The sequence below is a fragment of the Schistocerca serialis genome, chromosome 4 (genome assembly GCF_023864345.2).
Source record: "Schistocerca serialis cubense isolate TAMUIC-IGC-003099 chromosome 4, iqSchSeri2.2, whole genome shotgun sequence".
Lineage (NCBI taxonomy): Eukaryota > Metazoa > Arthropoda > Insecta > Orthoptera > Acrididae > Schistocerca > Schistocerca serialis.
In genome coordinates, this window is record NC_064641.1 from 562,739,543 (window position 1) to 562,760,855 (window position 21,313).

General features: G+C 44.4%; 1 protein-coding gene across 2 annotated transcripts in view; it reads right to left on the reverse strand.

Annotated features, from left to right (window-relative positions):
* The window catches only part of LOC126475304 (uncharacterized), a 598,246-nt gene that overhangs the window by 53,417 nt on the left and 523,516 nt on the right, over window positions 1-21,313 (reverse strand). For both annotated transcript variants that reach the window (XM_050103074.1, XM_050103073.1), the window contains exon 3: window positions 469-642. In XM_050103074.1, the coding sequence (XP_049959031.1) occupies window positions 469-642 (174 nt within the window). The remainder of the gene's footprint in view (window positions 1-468; window positions 643-21,313) is intronic.

The following is a 21,313-nucleotide window of genomic DNA, read 5'->3' on the forward strand; positions in this document are numbered from 1 at the left end:
CGAACTGACAAAGAACGGACTACGTCATGTCTTCGAGGATTGGGAGAGACGCTGTAAAAAGTGCGTTCGAGTATGAGCGGGGTGCTTTTAAAAAGGTCGTGTAAACATTGATTGGAGTAATAAACATGCTTAAAAATACCATTCTCAGTCTGCGTTGATCAGCCCTCGTACTCGTAAGATATTCCTGATGTAACCTCCGAAATTTTGTCGGTAGTTTCGTTGCATCCTGCGTTTATGTTTGATAAATCCACTATCAGCTAGCACTGGCAGTTCGTACACCCGGTCCGCAGTAACGCAGCTCTCCAGTGCTTAGGGCTCGGTAGCTGGCTGGACAGTAAGTGGTGGGTTTGGGAGCAGTGTGGTGCATTACTTTGCGGGGGCAGAGCGCGTCGCGCAGTTGTGGAGGGTGCCATTCTTCTGGTGGAGTGCAGTGGCAGTGACAGCTAGCGGCGGAGCGCGCGTCCTCACCAGCACGGATGACGTCGACCCCGCTGGGGTACCAGCGCTCGCCCTGCCGGAGCAGCAGCAGCACCGTGTTGTTGGGTAGCGTGCGGAAGTACTCGCCGTCCTCCACCTGCGTCCCGTCTGCTTCAAGCACGAGGCGTACCGGCTCACCTACCGGCAGGCCGAGCTTCTCCCTTCCTGGGGACAATACCGCAACCTGTTACGCCGCACCAGCGCCCACCCACATCACACTTGCTATCTATCACAGGCACAGGACAACTGCAAAGTCATCACTGAAACCAACTAAATGTAAACTACGTACATGCATGCATAAAGACATAGCGTGTCTAAAAAGTTCCGTAAATTATTCGTCATTTGGTTCTGGAGCTCTTGCAGTAGGACATGTTGGTAGGCAAAATTACTGCATTTCTGTCTGTTATGCAAAAAAACTGGTGTGTATATAAACCAAAAATGTTTCAGTACCTGTGCGTGATCATCAGTGACTAATCCTTTTTTAGTTTTGCAAAATGTAAACATGTAAGTAAAAATTATTATACCGAAATTAGGCCTAAAAACAATTTTTGTCTGTTGTTATTGCCTCAGTTTTTTCTGCTTTGGTGGGTAACGTAGTACCCTTTATACATTATTATGCCGGCCGGAGTGGCCGAGCGGTTCTAGGCGCTACAGTCTGGAACCGCGTGACCGGTACGGTCGCAGGTTCGAATCCTGCCTCGGGCATGGATGTTTGTGATGTTCTTAGGTTCGTTAGGTTTAAGTAGTTCTAAGTTCTAGGGGACTGATGACCTCAGATGTTAAGTCCCATAGTGCTCAGAGCCATTGGAACCATTTTTTTACAGCTGATTTTAAACTATCTTGCCGATGAGCTAGACACTTGAAATTTTAAATACAGTTCAGAACTGGATGAAACCGCAATATTGACTCGCTTTCTTGTCGCTCTGTGTGATTGGGTGAAGAACGCTCGTAACGCCTGACATCTTAGCTGCTCTGTAGGACCAGCATATTGTGTAGGTAGTACCGAAATGCGTTCCAGGTAATATGGGACGGTAGCAGGCTGAACGGGGGGGGGGATGACCTTAGAAGTTAAGTCCCATAGTGCTCAGAGCCATTTGAAGCATTTACATTACTATATTCACATTACTATATAGGTTCAAAAATGCCTCTAAGCTCTGTGGGACTTAGCATCTGAGGTCACCAGTCCCCTAGACTTAGAACTACTTGAACCTAACTAATCTAAGGACATTACACAAATCCATGCCCGAGGCAGGATTCGAACCTGCGACCATAGCAGCAGCGCGGTTCCGGACTGAAGCGCCTATAACCGCTCGGCCACAGCGGCCGGCTTACTATACAGGTTGTTAGGGATATAGGTACGGATATTGTGATCGTTGGTACATTAATATGTACCCATTTCTTCTGTTCCCATTTTTTCTGAGTGTCTAACAGTCTTCCTGCAAACACATCACATACCGGATGATCAAAAAGTCAGTATACATTTGAAAAATGAATAACTCACGGAATAATGTAGATAGAGACGTACAAATGCTTGGAATGACATGGGGTTTTATTAGAACCAAAAAAATACAAAAGTTCAAAAAATATCTGACAGATGGCGCTTCATCTGATCAGAATAGCAATAATCAGCATAACAAAACAAGACAAAGCAAAGATGATGTTCTTTACAGGAAGTGCTCAATATGTCCACCATCATTCCTCAACAATAGCTGTAGTCGAGGAATAATGTTGTGAACAGCACTGTAATGCATATCCGGAGTTATGGTGAGGCATTGGCGTCGGATGTTGTCTTTCAGCATCCCTAGAGATGTCGGTCGATCACGATACACTTGCGACTTCAGGTAACCCCAAAGCCAATAATCGCACGGACTGAGATCTGGAGGGACCTGGGAGGCCAAGCATGACGAAAGTGGCGGCTTAGCACACGATCATCACTAAACGACGTGCGCAAGAGATCTTTCACGCATCTAGCAATATGGGGTGGAGCGTCATACTGCATAAACATCGTACGTTCCGGCAGGTGTTTATCAGCCAGGCTGGGGATGATGCGATTCTGTAACATATCGGCGTTCCTATCACCCGTTACAAAACCAGAATCACGCATTTCCTCGAAGAAAAAAAGCCCGATAACGGTAGATGTGGTAAATCCAACCCATACTGTGACTTTCTCGTCGTGCAATGGAGTTTCCACGACAGTTCTAGGATTTTCGGTAGCCCAAATTGTGCAGCTGAGGGCGTTGATAGACCCTCGGAGCGTGAAATGAGCTTCGTCGGTCCACAACACGTTACTCAACCAATCGTCATCTTACGCTATCTTTTGAAACGCCCACACCGCAAATACCCTCCGCTTCACTAAATCGCCAGGTAACAGTTCATGATGCCGATGGATTTTTTACGGATAGCATCAGAGAGTACGCCTAAGTGCCAACCAAACAGGAGTGTATGGAATGCCGGTGCGACGTGCGACTGCACGAGCGCTGACTTCCCCGTACACAGGACGAACCCGCTACAGTCTCCATTTCTTCCTGAACTGTCTCAGCAGTATTACGCCTTATGCTCGGTCGGCCACTACGGGGTCTATCGTCTAAACAACCCGTGGCTTCAAACTTCGAAATCATTCTCGCCACAGCTGCATTTGTCAACGGATCTTTACCCGTTCGAAACCCCTTCCTATGGCGATAGGATCGTAACGCTGAACTGGCACATTCCCCATTCTGATAATACAACTTCACTAAAAGCGCCTTTTCAGGTAACGTCAACATGCTGCGACTGCTGGCGCATCTGATTCTCTCTCTCTCTTTTTTTTCTTTCTTTTTATTGTGATTTTGATCACCTTACACAAAGGCGGGCTGTCAGCAGCATAGTACGCCGCTCTTCAGCCTTGAGTTTTACAATTAGTAATACATATAGTTGGCACAGAAAATACAATCAAAACGGCGGGCAAAAAATGTAGACACTAAAAAACAAAAAACCTGGAGCCGTTCACGCTGGACGAGAAATATCACTAACACTAGTTGACACGTCGCACATAACACGGATGACGGCGACGGCACACGTGAACAGTGGTGGCGTGACGGCGAAAGAACACTAAACACAGACGAAGGCACACACACGAGACACTGATGGCGATGATCTCCGGCGTGCGAATGTTCACTGAGCGTGTGCGAGTCCCGGGACCTGCCAAGAGAGGAGGAGGAGGAGGAGGAGGAGGAGGAGGAGGAGGAAGGGGAGAGGGAGAGGGAAGAGCAGAGATGCCATGGGCAGGGGAGAGAAGGGGAGGGAGGAAGGGGGAGGGGAAGCACGGGGGAAGAGGGGCGGAGGAAGGGGGATGGGGGAAAAGGAAAGATTAGGGAGGGAGGGTGCCTAAAGGAAAGGACACAGGAAGTGGGGGGGGGGGGAAGGATCAAAGTTGATAGGAGGGTTAGATGGAGGGGAAGAGGACATCATCAGGGAGGGGGAGCATTCTCTCTCTCATTGCAGCTCCTTTTATACATGACCGTCATGCGCAGTCACTGACATTTTGCTGTCCAGCGCCATCTGTCGGACATTCTGTGAACTTTTCTTTTGGTTCTAATAAAACCCCATGTCATTCCAAGCATGTGTGTCAATTTATTACCTCTCTATCTACATTATTCCGTGGTTTATTTCAAATTTATATTGACTTTTTGATCACCCGTTAATTTACTACCGGATGCTTTCTCCATGAGTGTAGCTGCGCCGTGAATTGGACTAAGCCTTTCAGTATAGACTATCCGTTTAGCGTCCACACGTCCACACTTCTATATCTGATATGCCACCCAGGGGAAAATAAATATTAATCGCTTACTCGTGCCATGCATAATTGGAGGTACTAAACAACGTACTACTCGTAAAATCTGTAATTATTATTCTGCAAATGAAGTAAATACTGATGTAATGTTGTTTAGGACAATGTCTTCAGTTATCAAATACACCCTGTATACTGGTAGCTTGTTATCTGAAATTAACTGATGTTTCTGTGTGATATGAGAACGAGCAAACATGAACACGGATTGGACGCGACGCACAAAAATAAACACCGTTTTCTTGCAGAGTGAAACAGTGCTACTTGCGACTGAAAAAAGTGCTGTGCTAGTGTGTGCATTTCAACAACAGCTGAAAATGCAGATGAGAAACTAAATGTAAATAATCGAGATATATAGCCTCAAAATATTTTCGCAAAACAGAATTACATTTGTAGACAAAGTTACTTGTTAACTTGTCAACCAAACTTTCAGTAACATCATTTAATACCATACGAGAAGTTAGCAATATACAATAATGTACAGACGGCCGAACATAACTCAACAACGTAGAAAAAATTAAAGTAATGACAACAACAGACAAAAATATTTTAGGCCCAGTTCCGCCAAAATAATTATTACTTAACTATGTTTATGAATAAAGAGTACCCACTGACAATGTCACAAACGTGCTGGAACATGTTTGGGTTTCTACAAAAAACAATTTTTGTGTAACAAACAGGTGGACCTGAAATTCAGTAATTAAGTTCTATAAATGGTATCACAAAACAGAGAAAACAGAAGATGAAAACAAATCACCGTAACTGATTTTTTGATGTCTGGGTTTGCATTTACCAGTTTTCTTCCACGATTTATTGACGACTCTTCTAGATGTCTTTGCCAGATGTCGAGCGCAGATTTTGTTGCTCGCTGTTTCGACACTAGTCAGTCTGGCTACTGCTCTCGTGGCAGGCTCCTTCCTTATATGTAGCAAGAAGACAGGCTTACGCAATTGAGATAGAACAGCTTCCAGTCGTTCCTGTATGGTCTTCAAGGGATTCTTATACCATTCTTACTGCAAAATACTGTGAACTTCAGGTAATGATGATGGAGGTTGATAGCGATAAAGCACTCTTCTCTCCAAAGAAGACCACAAAGGCTCATACATAACATGAGATCTGGAGACTGTGGTGGCCAGGGCAGATGCGACAGCTAGCTCTCGTGCTCGAAAAACCAGTCCTGGACGATGCGAGCTGTGTGAATAGCGGCTCTATCATTTCATTGGGCAATAAACGTTGTATGATGGAATGAACCTCATCAGCCAAAAGAGACCTTGCAGAGTAGCCATGAGGCCAACAGAATACCACGATGTGGGTGCCCAATTCATCACTGAATCACCGTGTTTCACTCTTGGGACTTATACTCGGCCAGAAGCTGGAAACATCGTGAAAGAAGACTCCTCCGACCAAATGGCTTGCTGGCATTGTTCCCCAGTCCAGGTTTCATGGCTTCGGGACCACGCTTTCCTGTTACGGGCAATTGCGTCACTGATGAGAGGTTTTGGAGTTCCAGCACGCCCTGCAGTTCTCTGCTTATGGAGTTCCCTTCGGGTCTTTTTGGTGCTGACACGTGTGCGACATTCAGTTCTGCAACGCCTTTCGCAGCTGTAGTCCCCTCGTTTTTCGTCAAAATCCTCTTCAGTGACCGTCTGTCACAATCACTCTTAACACAAAATTTCTTCCGCGTTGTGACTTGGATGACGTATCCCCGCTTTCCCTGTGTGCGTTAATAATGTGAGTTAGTTGTCTCTCGAAACACCAAACACTTCCGCTACATTGGTTACGGAAGCACACACCGTACCAACACCAACAATTCGCCCTCGTTCGAATTCACTTAGTTACGACGTAATGCACACACAACTACACAGAACACTGTTCTGACCGCGACTGATAGTTGCAACGTATTGTGGACATTGCACAGGAGCAGTACGTGATCAAATAAATCAGCGCAACCTGTATTTATGTTCAAGCAAGCATTTGTAGCGGTAAATAAAATGTTCTCGGGTTTCCAACCGCGTCAATTGGTTAAAATTACACGAGCTTTCGGCCAAGCACTCCTTGGCCATTGTCAAGTGTTATGACTAAGCTTTCGGCCAAGCACTCCTTGGCCATTGTCAAGTGTTATGACTGCCAGTGGGCTGTTGGTGCGCCCTTATATACGCTAGCTGCCGGCTGTGACGTCACTGGTGCCGTGACATTGCCATATATAGGCATGTTTTGGGTCGGCGTTCGATGTGCCCTCTTCAACCGCGCAATCGCTGGATCCCACGCAGCGCTGAGCTGTAAGCCACCGTCTCTATTCAGGGTGTTTGTGGTAATTTTTATTTCAATAGCTTCCTTTATTAAACTGTCCCAGAAGCCGTTAGTGCGAGCCACGACAGAGGTATCGCCAGATTTTATGTGGTGACCGTTTTCTAACGCATGCTCAGCTAACGCAGATTTCTGTGGATAGCGTAGGCTATAATACCTCTCGTGTTCTTTCCTGCGTTGTTCCACAGTGCGCACTGCTTGTCCGATGTACTTCTGGCCACACCCACAAGGTGTTCTGAGACCTACAGCGTCTTAAACCGGTCTCAGTAATTGACGGATTTTCGTTGGAGGCCTGAAGATTGATTTGATCTTGTGTCTTTTCAACAGGCGGCTTATCTTGCCCGATACAGAGCCACAGAATGGCAGCAGAGCAAGTTTCTTTTCCTGCTCTTTGTCGGTGGTCTTATTCTGATATTTCCCAGAAATCACTTCTTTCACTTGATGGGTGCTGTAGCCGTTATTCCTGAAAACCTTGCGTAGGTGGCTCAGGAGTGCTTGGCCGAAAGCTCGTGTAGTTTTAACCAATTGACGCGGTTGGAAACCCGAGAACATTTTATTCAATGTTATCGCCGCGAGACTCTGCATTCATACATTTGGAGCGGTGTTTCCATATTTTTGTGCAACGGCTGTATACGCTACCTACTAGCGCTTAGGGAAACCATTTCAAATGCGTTTACATACTCATGTTCAAGAAAATTGGAAATGAGCGTTTGGCGTCATTGGCCGGGAGGCCCCTTACGGGGCAGTTCCGGCCGCCTTGGTGCAGGTCTTATTACATTCGACGCCACATTGGGCCACCTGCGCGCCGGATGGGGATGAAACGATGCTGAAGACAACACAAATCACCGACCCAGCCGGGAATCTAACCCGGGCCCGTAGGACGGCAGTCCGTCACGGTGACCACTCAGCTATCGGGGCGGACCCCATGTTCAAGAGAACAGCTGTTATCGAAAGGCTTGATACAACAACGGAGACTGAAATGAGAGTCTCGCTTGGCGGTATTTACACAGCGGTATCCGATTCCGATCGCCTTTTTCAGTTTTGGTTCATTTCTCGGATAAATTATTGATGCCAACATTAATAAGAGTTACACCACTGTATTTTTATTTTTAACTGCTATAGGACGTCGTTAAAAAGTATATCAACCATATAAAACAAACACAGTTGCAGTTATATTTAGATTATTACAAGAGTCAAGAGCATTACACATACGCCGGCCGAAGTGGCAGCGCGGTTCTGGCGCTGCAGTCTGGAACCGCGAGACCGCTACGGTCGCAGGTTCGAATCCTGCCTCGGGCATGGATGTGTGTGATGTCCTTAGGTTAGTTAGGTTTAACTAGTTCTAAGTTCTAGGGGACTAATGACCTCAGCAGTTGAGTCCCATAGTGCTCAGAGCCATTTGAACCATTTTTTTTTTGATTACACATACAAAAAATTACATGCCTTTCAGCATACTAATATTTGCTGAAGTTCTCGTTTCCATATTTTGAACGGTTCACGAAATAAAATGGATGTTACGTCCAAGACATACAGATAAGATACAGGCATCTCTGCCGGCCAGGGTGGCCGAGCGGTTCTAGGCGCTACAGTCTGGAACCGCGCGACCGCTCCGGTCGCCGGTTCGAATCCGGCCTCGGGCATGGATGTGTGTGATGTCCTTGGGTTGGTTGGGTTTAAGTAGTTCTAAGTTCTAGGGGACTAATGACCTCATAAGTTAAGTCCCATAGTGCTCAGACTCATTTGAACCATTTGAACAGGCATCTCTCGAAGTACTTAACTCACGTTACAAGTGCTTAATGTGGTCGCAGCTTGTAACACGGGAAACGTCAATAAGTGTATGCAGTTCATTGAGGTAGTTAACACAAATAGTTCGTGAAGGCATAGTACCAGCCTGCTTTGGAAATCTGGTCGCTGCGTGGCCTATCTGCGTGCGCGAATTAATTCGATGCGACAATACGGAAAAGACGATTTGTCTACGTATTCAGACAGGCCTTGAGGCAACTGTGCCACGGCGCGTATTACGAATCGAAACTTAGAGAGAGATTCTCTACACGCTGATGTGTGTCATTCTTTTTGTAGTCATCGTGCAGTCGTCTTCTAAAAACCATAAGGTACTTAGTCATGTCTTCTTGAAACTTGAGCAACAAAATATTTTAAATTGAATTGTGCCTTTTTGCTGATAGAACAGCAGATATCGATCAGTTTAAAGATATAACTCTTTTGAAGATTTGAAAGGAATTACGTATAAAAAATACAATGAGTATAAGGATTTTGGTACCGTTGCTGCTGTCGTTGAACGACCAGCCACCCCCAAAGTATACGCCACACTCCAAGGGAACTTGCACCGCCGAGGCAACAGATATGTGATGTTTCCGTAACTCTCGGCAGACACCTGTTTCGTGGAGACAAGAGTTTTCGTCATTCGTGTGCTGCTCTTCGGAGAAGTTAATTGAAGTACAGTCTACGTAGGGCTAGATCAGGTTTATTGTGAGGAATACAGCAGTTCATTAACAGTGTGTTGTTCGGGCTAAAAAAGTCACATAGCCGAATCGTTAGTAACTGCATAAGCCATTTCATAAGTACAGTGCCATTTATTAATGAACAATTAATCGACACACTGTTAATATATGGGAAATGTCACGAAAGTGCACCACCAGCAGCAGAACTGCATGCAGAGCGGTTCCCATATGAAGTAATGGGTGAGTTGTGGCGCCCTGAAAATATTCCAAGTTCGGAGTTGGCGTGGCCGCACGGGCCGCTCGGCAAGCCGGGGCTCCTCAGCAACCGCGTGGTGCCGAACGTTAGCTGGAGCAAGAAGGGCAGCCCCAGCGAATGGTCCGGGCCAACCGCGTGGCTGGGAATTCCATGTTGACGCTGTGTCGAGAACAGTGCTTTGTGTAGATGAAGGAGATTTGTATGCCGGGAGTGCCAAAGATGGCGGACTGTGTGAAACCATAAAGGCTGACATTTTACAGTTCATGTAGAAATTAATAATAGCCGGAATTAAAGTTTAGTATCTGACTAAGTTATACAAGTAACACCCAACAACGGCTTTCCAAAATCTAAATGGTTAATCCGATTTTGTCGATCGACGTGTCTTTAGAAAGCTATTAGTGTAAACCTAAATTGGTATGAATTATAGGCATGTCACTTGAGTAGTACATGAGTTATTGGAGGTCAAAGTGGCCGATTACTATTGATTGCGTCAGGCCATAGGTACTCCACAGTTACACGAGAAAACGATAACAGCATGCTTATAAATATATTTATTCGTCTATGTCTTTGTTTATATCCGATATATACTATTCATGAAGAAATTGGTCAAATATTTACTGTGTTTTAGAAGCACAGAGGCATTAGGTACTGGACTACTTTTGTTCTATTCCTTTGATATATGTTTATTTAATCTGTTTATGTATTTAATAATGTGTGTTATACCGTGTTTATGGTCCAGACGTAGGAATATTGATTGAATTTCAAGTTATTTAAATGTAAATCCAGTATTTTGTATGTGTTTCAATATGTTTGTGAGTGTGCGTTGGCTTGGAGACATGACGGGAGCGATCTAGCCAATCACGGCGCTCGTTACTACGTTAGGCGACTACCGAAGTCAATGGAGAGGCTGTATGGAAGTGGGAGAGCAGCATCGGGTCGCACGGGTCATGGGGGAGTGCTGGACGGGAAGGCGCGATGGACGGTCGCATGAAATACTTGGAGAGTGTTGAGCAGTTTGCGCGTGGTCGCGGGAGATAGAAATATTTCGTAGTGCCCGCTTGTGCACTTGTGAGATTTCCGTGGCTTCTGCAGTGAAGACGTAGTATGCATTTAGAAGTGAATATCTTGCAAGCTATGTTGTTGTTCATAAGTAATTACTTGAAATAGGAATCTATTGTTTCCATGTTATTCAACTTATATTTCATTTAATTGCTGGACCATCGACACCAATAATTGCAATCTTTCATTTATAAATTTCTATGTTACATTCAAAATTCGCAATTGCCGAATGACAGGAACCTTCGACCATTCGATTCATGTGTATATTCATATTGTATACTGTAGACTCAGAAGTATTTGGCCTGTAATGCGGCAACTACGTATCCCTGCCAAAACTTTTAATATTTCAACTCTGAGGGTACGTAGTTGAGGGCCACCATTAATTTTTTTTCAAAGCCCGCACCAGGTAGACGCTGTCCAACTCGTCCCATCTACGTTAATACTATTAAAAGCTCCGCGAAACTGTAAGTTTTGCCCCAAGAAAATGTATACGAGGGAAGACTTACTAGCGATGCTCCAAAAGCAGACGCTCTTGTAGCTGATGCAATAAGTTCGCATGCCAGTTCTCGTTAAGTACAATGAGTGAGGTTGGTACCAGACAGAAAACCGTTATATGTATTCATCGTAGACATTAGGTACCACATTTCTCTACATGAAGAGCTACAGGTGTTCGATAAAAATATGGAATCACCACGAGAAATACATTCTTGAACATAAATGCAGATGGCAGCCAAGCCTGCAGGTGGCGCTGTTTGACCACGAACGGTGCTTGTGCGATGTCCTCAGTACGTTGCAAGGGTCAGTTGTGGTCACAACAGTGTTCTGCGTATTTTTGGGTGCTTTATGTCGGAGCTGAGTGAATTCTAACGCGGGCAAATTGCTGGTACTCATGTGGCGGATGCTTCTGTAACCCAAGTAGCTGATGTGTTTGGTGCTACAAGACGCAGGCATCGAAGATTTATACCGCATAAAGGGAAAGCTGAAACTGGAATCCATCCTTACCCGCCGCATCCACCAGCATCTCCGCCAGCACCGCCAACTTCCCGTTACCCAGTATGGCTTTCGGCCATCCTTCTCTACCGATGACCTTCCCCTTCACCTCACTCATCTCTCCTGCGCACAGCTTAATTCCCGTCGCTCCGCTATCTTCCTCTCCCTTGACCTCGAACGTGCCTATGACCGTGTGTGGCATTCCGGTCTCCTCTTCAAGCTCCAAACCTTCGTCCTTCCTATTAACTACGTCCGTCTGATCGGGTCTTTTCTTTCCCAACGCTCTTCCTACGTCACCATCCATAACACAGATTCCTACACCTTCCTCCCCTCCGCCGGTGTGCCCCAAGGTTCCGTCCTCTCCCCTCTTCTGTACCTTTTGTATACAGCGGACATGCCGCCACCTTCACCCCCCATCCACCTTCTCCAGTTCGCTGATGACACCGCCTTCCTTGCTCTCGCCCCCACCCTGCAGCGCTCCCAACACCTTCTCCAGTCCCATCTTGACCGATTCACCACTTGGTGCAACCAGTGGTTGCTTAAGGTCAATCCTTCCAAAACCCAGGCGATCATTGTAGGCAAAACCACCCTTTCCTTCCGCCTCCTCGACTTCTATGTCACCGTCTATGGCTGTCCTATCACCCTCACCCCCACCCTTAAGTACCTTGGCATCACACTTGACCGTCGCCTCTCCTGGACCACCCACCTCCGGACAATCCAAGCCAAGGCATGCTCCTCAAGCTCCTTTCTGGCCGTACATGGGATCTGGACCTCTCTACCATCTTCCATACCTATAAATCCCTCATCCGCCCTATCTTCTGCTACACCCACCTTGCCTGGATCTCCACTCCTCCTACCTTTTACAAATCCCTTCAGATCCTTGAACGCCATGCTCTTCGCCTCGCTTATCGCATCCGTCTCCCCTCCCCCATGTGGATCCTATACGACTTTATTCCGTTCCCCTACCTCCTCCTTTTCCTCAAACGGATATGGATCCTCTGCACTTTCTGTAAACTCGATCCTCCTCACCCGCTTGTTTCTCCCATCCTCTCCCACCCCCACCTGCTGCCGCACCTGTATTTCCACGTCTGACCTGATCTCCATCTCTCCACTCTCCTTACCCTCTCCCAAGGTGGCTTCCGCCAGCTCCCCCTCCCTGATGATGCCCTCCTCCCCTCCATCTACCCCTCCTACAAACTTTGATACTCCCCTCCCACTTCCTGTGTTTGTTCCTATGGGCACCCTCTCTCCCTTCTCTCCCCCTTCCCTCCCTCCTCCCTTTTTCCGTCCCTCCTCCCCTGGGCTTCCCTTACCCCCATACCTTCATTCCTCCCACCATCTCCTCTGCCATTGGCATCTTTGCTCTCCCCTCTCCCTCCCCCCCCCCCACCTTCTTCCCCTCTTGGCAGGTCCCCGGACTCGCACATGTTACGTGGACATTCGCGCGCCGGAGATCTTCGCCATCAGTTTCTCGTGTGTGTGCCATCGTGTTTGTGATTTAGTGTTTTTCGCCGCCACGCCCCTTCGTTCACTTGTACCGTCTAAGTCATCGGTGTTTGTGCGCAGTGCCGACAGTTTATTCGTGTTTTTTCGTTGAGTGTGAACGGCTTCGTGTTTTAAATTTTTTTATCTACTGTTTTTTACCCACCAATCTGTTACCCTTTATGTCTTCATTGTCTCTCTTATTGTAATGCTTGTGGCTGAAGAGCGGAGTAGATATATCCGCTGCCAGCCCACCTTTGTATGAGGTGAAAAATAACATTAAATGAAAGAAAAAGAAAGCTGAAAAACATCTGCCAAGGCAAGACGTGGGCGAAAATGTGTGTCGGTTGAGAATGTCGGACGGTTTTTGAAGAGGACTGCGACAAAAAATAAGACGACGACATCTGCAAAAGATATTGAAGAACTACATGTCGTACTCGCGACCTCTGAAAGACCAAAACAACAGTGGGAAGCTCTATAAGCACAGTGAGCTGCAGGTCCAAAAACACTCATCACTGCTGGAAATGCCCGTAATAGGAAAATGTGGTGCTGAAGCCATGAAACTTGGACTGTGCATCAAAGGGAGAAAATCATTTGGTCGAATTAAACTTGTTTCACAGTGTTTCCAGCTTCTGGCCCAGTTTACGTTTTATACACACCGTTCCAAGCCTATGATGCAGACTGCTTGCTGCCAAGAGTGGAACATGTCGGGGGCCAGTGATGAATTGCGCAGCCATATCGTAGTATTCCGTAAATCCCATGTTTATTCTGCGAACTCGCATTACTGCCAAGGATTATGTGATCGTCTTGGCTGATCACTTCCATCTTACGGTACAATATTTGTTCCGCAACGGTGATGCTAAGTTCCGAGATGACAGGGCCCTCTTCATCCACCTCGCATTGTCCTGGACTGGTTTTGTGAGAACACGAATGAATTGTCGAATCTCCCTTGACTTCCAAAGCCACCAGAGCCCAAAATGGTTGATCCTTTGTGTTCACTTTGGCGAGAACGGCACCTGATCACTATCCACCTTTACTTCTTTTACTATGCGTCTTTACCTCAACTTGCTACTATTTTGCTGGAAGAGTGGAGTAAGATGCCTTTGATAGCCATTCAGGATCATATTGATTGGCGACTCCATAATGTCCTGTGCACTACGACCAGAAAATGGGTATACTTGGAAGGAGAGACAGCATTGGTCGTATATTTTTGTTTATTATCGCAAAATCGATTTTCGGTCACTTAGTGACCATCTTCAGTGCTGTAATATATAACTTAAATTAGTAAGCACTGGTGTCAATAAGCTTACGGCGATCACATAGACACCGTCTATGGCCGTCCTATCACCCTCACCCCCACCCTTAAGTACCTTGGCGTCACCCTTGACTGTCGCCTCTCCTGGACCACCCACCTCCGGACAATCCAAGCCGTAAGCTTATTGACACCAGTGCTTACTAATTTAAGTTATATATTACAGCACTGAAGATGGTCACTAAGTGACCGAAAATCGCTTTTGCGATAATAAACAAAAATATACGACCAATGCTGTCTCTCCTTCCAAGTATACATTCAGGATCAGTTATTTATCAGTTCCGAGACGACTGGAAGCGGTTCTGAATTACAATGGTTACGATTTTGGTGTTTCCATATTTTCGTTCTCTGCGCCACCTCTGAGCATGGCAATGACTTCGAACATTATTTGCAATACTGTAAATGGGTTCTCTAACAAAAAAGGGAAAAATAAGGCCACAATCACAAGTCAGGGGAATGTAAATTTGAAAAACATGCACTACTGGTCAATGGAGAAACTACAATGGCTTCGTTAGGCTTTCAACCGACATCGGGTTCTGAACGTGTAGTGTGGCTTAACCGGACAGCATATGATGCTGAACGAGGTAAAATACACAGACCTTTTGATAAATACTTTACCTTTCTCATTAGAAAATATGCCCTTGTTTACTTGTCAAATGATGTGGTTCCAGCGTGATGGATGTCCCAGCTACTATTCTTCAGTAACAAGAGGTCAATTGACCCACCTATTTCCGAACCATTGGGAAGGAAGACGCTGTTCTATTCAGGAGTATCCAGCAAGATCGACCGGTTTGTCATCTTTAGATTTCCTCCTCTAGGGTCGTGTAAAGCAAGTGGTCTACAAGAAGGTTTCAAAGACTGTGGAGAACAGGAGAGAGTGAATTATAACTGGGCGTGAAGTGATTACTCCAGACATATTGACAGCAGTCAGTTCATTGGTGATGCAGCGCAAAGTTTGAACAAATCCTTCAAAAAATTCACCAACGGATATGTGACATAATGATTTTTTGTCTACAATCTTTGGGTCCATTTATTCCACTCTATTTTTATGGGTGTGCAAATGAAACAGCATACGTAAAACAGACGGAAGTAATAATGTGATTTTCATTCAAGACAGAAATTGTATCCTGCAAATTCTAATAATACTATGGTTCAAATGGCTTTGAGCACTATGGGACTTAACATCTATGGTCATCAGTCCCCTAGAACTTAGAACTACTTAAACCTAACTAACCTAAGGACATCACACAACACCCAATCATCACGAGGCAGAGAAAATCCCTGACCTCGCCGGGAATCGAACCCGGGAACCCGGGCGTGGGAAGCAAGAACGCTACCGCACGACCACGAGCTGCGGACTAATAATACTATCACTAATAAATATTGCTTTGCGAGCATGTTAATTGTCTCGTCTAAATGCCAGCTGAATGACTTTCCAGCGATATAATTTTTTCTTTGGTGTAAAACATGTTTAAATTTTTATGAATTCTGACACACAACGATGACATTATATCTTATACCAGAGGCTGTAAAGAGTGCAGTAAACTTTTGGGTGGCGGGACATTCAACAGTATCCTTCCGTCTTACATCATAATCGGGGGTGCTGTGGATAGAGGTAGACGAAGTTATACGGATGAAAGAAACATTCCACAGTTTCCCTCTGTGTTGTCTTGTGCTCTGCAGTCAATTTAGGCAACACAAGTCGATAAACACTGTAGTTTACGCTTACCAAAAAATTTGTAAATGCATTATCACAGTCTATGCGAGTCTCTTTGTCCTCCATTATATTTCTCGGTGACAGTTAGCGTTTTAGAGCCAGCGTATGTTGCACTCTGCAGATGTTGTTTGTCATTGAACTTATAACTACTGACTCAAAAGTTGAGAGTCAAAAAGAGTTTTCTTTCCATTGACAAAGCATTTAAACCGATCCCAAAATAGTTTTCGTCTAACTGGCCACGTTTCGTAAATTAGCATTATCGTCCCTTGCGTCCCCGTCTCCGTTTTCCGAAATCTATAATGGAAGTTGGTGTTTATGCGTTGCTTAGACGGTTGTAGGACAAGAGGCGTCGCACTGACTATGCTTTATTCGCCACAACTGAAGAATCCGTTTCATATTAGGGTGTTCGACGTTTCACTCGAGGCAATGTGTGTCATTTAGAAACTAGCCCATTTACTGAATTTTTAAATGTACCATATGCATACAAACACAAACATACTTATTACCATTATCACATCATTACATTTAGCATTCAAGTAACTGTTAGCGGCCACAATCAAGCATTATGACGCAAACGTGTAAGAGGTTTCCTAATAATAACACTGCAAATGCATGCGTTTTGAAAATCATGCAACATATATGTAGAGAGAAAGACAGTGTCTAGAAGTCTTCGAGGATTTGTTTCTTCACCAACTTAGTTTTAGGAAAATCATTGTTCTCTTCACTATGTGAGGTCAGTTTGAGGAAAACCTATGCACTTAACCCTTTCAGACCTGAATTTTTTCTGGAGGAACGAAAATTTTTCTTTATGTGGTACTGCTCTTAGGTAATTTCTAATGATTTTAGATGCAAGATTTACTCAAAAAATATTTCCCGTTTTCGAAACATACTTTGTACACTTGGCTTCATTTTATGGACAAAAGTAACTAATTACAAAATATTCTCCATTGTAATAAATTAAATAAAACGGTCATTCAGTAATTACCATGCAATATAGCATCAGCAGTATTCAATGAGACACATCCGTGTATTCTGGTGGTCACGAACTGCTGCGCACTGCTGCAATGAGTTGCTGATACTTTCATAGTAATGCCCAACAGAAGGCAGCATTTGCGCGTGATAAAAATGTTGAAAATTCACAAATGTGTACCTCAGATTTCGAATGGGAAAAAAATGCTTCCGTTGCAGCTAAGACATAGTGTACACAATTGTAGCCAGAGGGTCTGAAAGTGTTAAGCTATGAGTCGTCATATTCATCGTATTTACTTTGTCTGGCAAGATTACTGCTATAGGCTGCGTCTTAGACATAACCAGCTATCCTTAAAAAATACAGTATTTCTAAAACGAAATATAATGCTGGGTATTAGCTAACACAAACAATAAAAGTGAGAATGAAACTAAATGTAATCATAGGACTGTTAATAGCTATAATAAAAAAACATAGTAATAGCAGTGTACAGGAGACTTGAGGAAACAACAGGACCAGTAATAATAATAATAATAATAGTAATAATAATACAAGTTTTTCAGATATATGCTGACCACACAGTTTCAACCTACTTATCAGTCGAATATATCAGTCAAATAGCATTTTTGCGAACGAAAACGATATAGAAAGTTACTCTCTTCACTGGCGTAGCTGTCCTGCTTTCCAGAAACAGGCAAGATACATACAGTGAAAAGAAATAGGACTTAGAGAAAGGTGATATTACAAACAAAGAAACTGTGAAAGCTTGTCAATTTTGGAATCTTCTCTGTCATTATATTTGGCGTAAGAGTCGTTCACAGAGGACTTCCAGAAAAATCTCTCTGCAACTGGACTCAAGGAGAGTCTGACAGTGTTCATCTCGTAGAGTGTAAAGCTGAATATCTGTTCGATCGCCCGCAAACGTTTGCTTGCAAAGCAGCTGTACAATACGGTAATAGCACTGCTTCCAATGGACTTCAGTACTGCCTCTGTAATTGTCATTAACAAAGCCTCTATCTCGTTTCAAACGAAAATATTACTCTTTAACTGTCAGAGTAATTTTGCATGTCTTTTCCAAAACATAATTTGACTCTATATTCTAGCGTACAGTAAACTCTATGCTGTAACTCACGCAATTAAAGAATAACAAGTATAGTTATAATAACGGTCAGAAGAACGCAAGAACCAGTACAGTTCAGTCAGTAGAGTGTTATGGAAAGGAAGCAAGGCAAAAACAACTAATAAGCTTAAACACACACTTGAGTGGTCAAAATCGAGTAAGTATATAATAATAACATAAACATTGATTTGAACTGTGTACTGGTCTATTAGTGGACATAAATGGAGTAGAAGGAACAGGTGAAATACGAAGATATAAAAATAAAAGGGACAAAACGTCAAACTGGAAAATGCGAAGAAAAAGTTTGGAAGAGAAAGACAAAAATGTAAAGAAGAGGTGGGATATGAAATAAGAAAATTAATGAATGGAGAAGCTATGGTTTCTTTCGTTGAGGGATTGCGAGAAATTCCTCTTTCCGAAACATTGTCGTGAAGTTATACGTTTACTAATTTGCAGAGTCGTGCTAGAACACAGGTTCACTATCGGGAAGGTAGTTCCAGAGGCTTGTAGTACTAATGGTGAATGAGTTGGGAAACATTTTTGTTTTATGCCAGTTATGAAGATATGATTGGCATTTGATGCGTGATACAAGGCACTGAATCTTCCAGTGTTAGTAAACTGTCTGTGTGCGTCTCTCCTCTAAGGTGTGTCCGAAGAAATAAAAAGACCAGCGCGAGACAAACTGCGTGAACGCAAGTGTCATAAACATTTGAAAGGCTTACGGCTGCTGAGAACTCGAGCAAAAACTACATCGAGTCATTCCCAAAACTGTCCTAGGTCCTAGGTCCTAGGTCGAGGTGGAACAGTGATGAATGCATTGGGTTCTCCTTTGTCCACAACGCAAAGCGAATTCAGCGATGGTCCCTCAGACAAGCCCATGACCGATTCCTTTCATTATTGTCCAGTCCTAGCTTATAGTCAGTCAATGGCCTCGATTACATTCCGTATCAGTTAAACTTACGCAACTTTCTTTTCATTTAAAATGAATCACCCATACTGTGAGATCCTATTTGCAACTGAACCGCAATGCTATCGTGCGACCAAACCAACAGATGATAATCATCGTCATTATGAATCACGGCCCAGAAAACGGTTAATTAGTCTCGTTATCGCTGAATTTCAGTTCCGTATCTGTGAGGAAACTAATGTACGACTCGTTTGTATGAATGACTGGCGAAATGCTGTTCAACACAGAAATCTTACTGTCTCGGAAAAAAACAGCGGTATGTCTAACGGGCAACAGAAGGATAGTTTTTGAGCAGCACATGCGACCGGATAGTTTTTGAGCAGCACATGTGACCGTTAAGAACAACAGGCCGTGTGCACGGCATTAGTATGCTTAAAATCTAAAGTGAACAGACGCTAACACTATTAAGTTTGAAATAAAAGTTTACGTGCAAGTCTTTGCCCCGCCCCAGGTACTGTACACAGGTCAAGGTCTCTTTAAAATAACATAGAATTACTAAGTGTTTAACACCAGACAAAAACTGTTTATAACAACAACAGGATACATTTCTACAACTAAAAATATTATGCTACAGGCCCTAAGTAATTGCCAACACACAACAACGAGAAGTAATCATCGCCATCATACTTTTGCGCCGAACTTTTGCATTTGTGTGTGATTGACATGGAAGCACATAAAAAGGGATACGCAGACACACATATTGACACAAATAGCGAAGGCAGTGGTACTCACCTAAGACAGAAAAGAGGTGTAGGAGCGTCCGTCTGGTGCTTCTGCCAGGGGAAAGACTGATAACACAGATCTCAGAGAGTGACGGCTATGTACGGTATTCTCCGGTACAACAGACAGTGGGGACGCAGCCGTCGTCGGGTGCAGTGCTTAGGACTCGGAAGATAAAACCTACGCGAATAAAAAAGGAATCGTCAGAGCTCACTTGTAATCTCGTCTATTTCATAATCTGGACCATACCGAATTCATTCGGCGGATAGGAAGTAGGTAGTCCGCAGATATTAAGTTGGAATCATAAATCAATTAAAAATGCAACTCTACTCTAGGCGTTAAGTCCCAGTGGCAAATGTTGAAAGGGTCTGTAAAGCTAAGTAACATGAATATGGATGTTGTTACGGCACTTGTCCACGACAAGACAATGTGCCGGAAAGGCACTTTCACTGGTCTCTAGGCAAGTTGGTCAAATGTCAACGGAGATACACGTTCTCATTTCCTCCCCCCAGGGCACCCCTGAATCTTCAAAGAAATAGTCCGATGTACAGGACTGCATACCATAATAATTTCATCTACTGTGTTCCTAAGTTAGCTGAAAACTCGACAGAATTAAGAAAAATTTTACCTGCTATTTCAGTGGAGTAAAAAGATTTCTAAGTTACGTATTTCATATAGAAGCCTACAAATCGAGGGGTTTTCCATCGATATGAAAACGCCTCAACAGATTTCCTCGCTGTCATAGTGAAGGCTTGCAGGGATTTTTTAAAATTTAATACATAAACAAGAAGACCTTATATGCTGTGGTCTTTCTAATACATTATCTGATCAAAAATATTCGGACACCTTTATATAATGCGCAACTGACCACTAGATGACACGAGAGGCCTCCCCATCCCCCCACCCCCACCACTCCTCCAGTATAATACACTGAAGAGCCAAAAAATCTGGTACACGTGCCTAATATCTTGTAGGGCACCCGCGAGCACGCAGAAGTGCTGCACCACGACTTGGCATGGACTCGACTAATGTCTGAACTAGTGCTGGAGGGAACTCACACCATGAATCCTGCAGGGCTGTCCATAAATCGGTAAGAATACGAGGGGGTAGAGATCCCTTCTGAACAGTACGTTGCAAGGCATCCCAGATATGCTCAATAATGTACAGTCTCGAAAGTTTGGTGACAGCTTAGTGCTTAAACTCAGAAGAGTGTCCCTGGAGCCACTCTGTAGCAATTTTGACGTGTTGAGTGTCGCATTGTCCTGCTGGAATTGCCCAAGTCCGTCGGAATGTACAATGGACATGAACGGATGCAGGTGATCAGACAGGATGCTTACGTACTTGTCACCTGTCAGAGTCGTATCTAGACGTATCAGGGGTCCCATATCACTCCAACTACACACGCTGCACACCAATACAGCGTCTCCACCAGCTTGAACGGTCCACTGCTGACATGCAGGGTCCATGGATTCATGAGGCTGTCTCAATACTCGTACACGTCCATCCGCTCGATATAATTTGAAACGAGACACGTCCGACGAGGCAACATGTTTCCATTCATCGACAGTCTAAAGGTCGGTGTTGACCGGCCAGGCGAGGCGTACGGCTTTGTGTCGTGCAGTCATCAAGCGTACACGAGTGGCTCTTCGGCTAGATG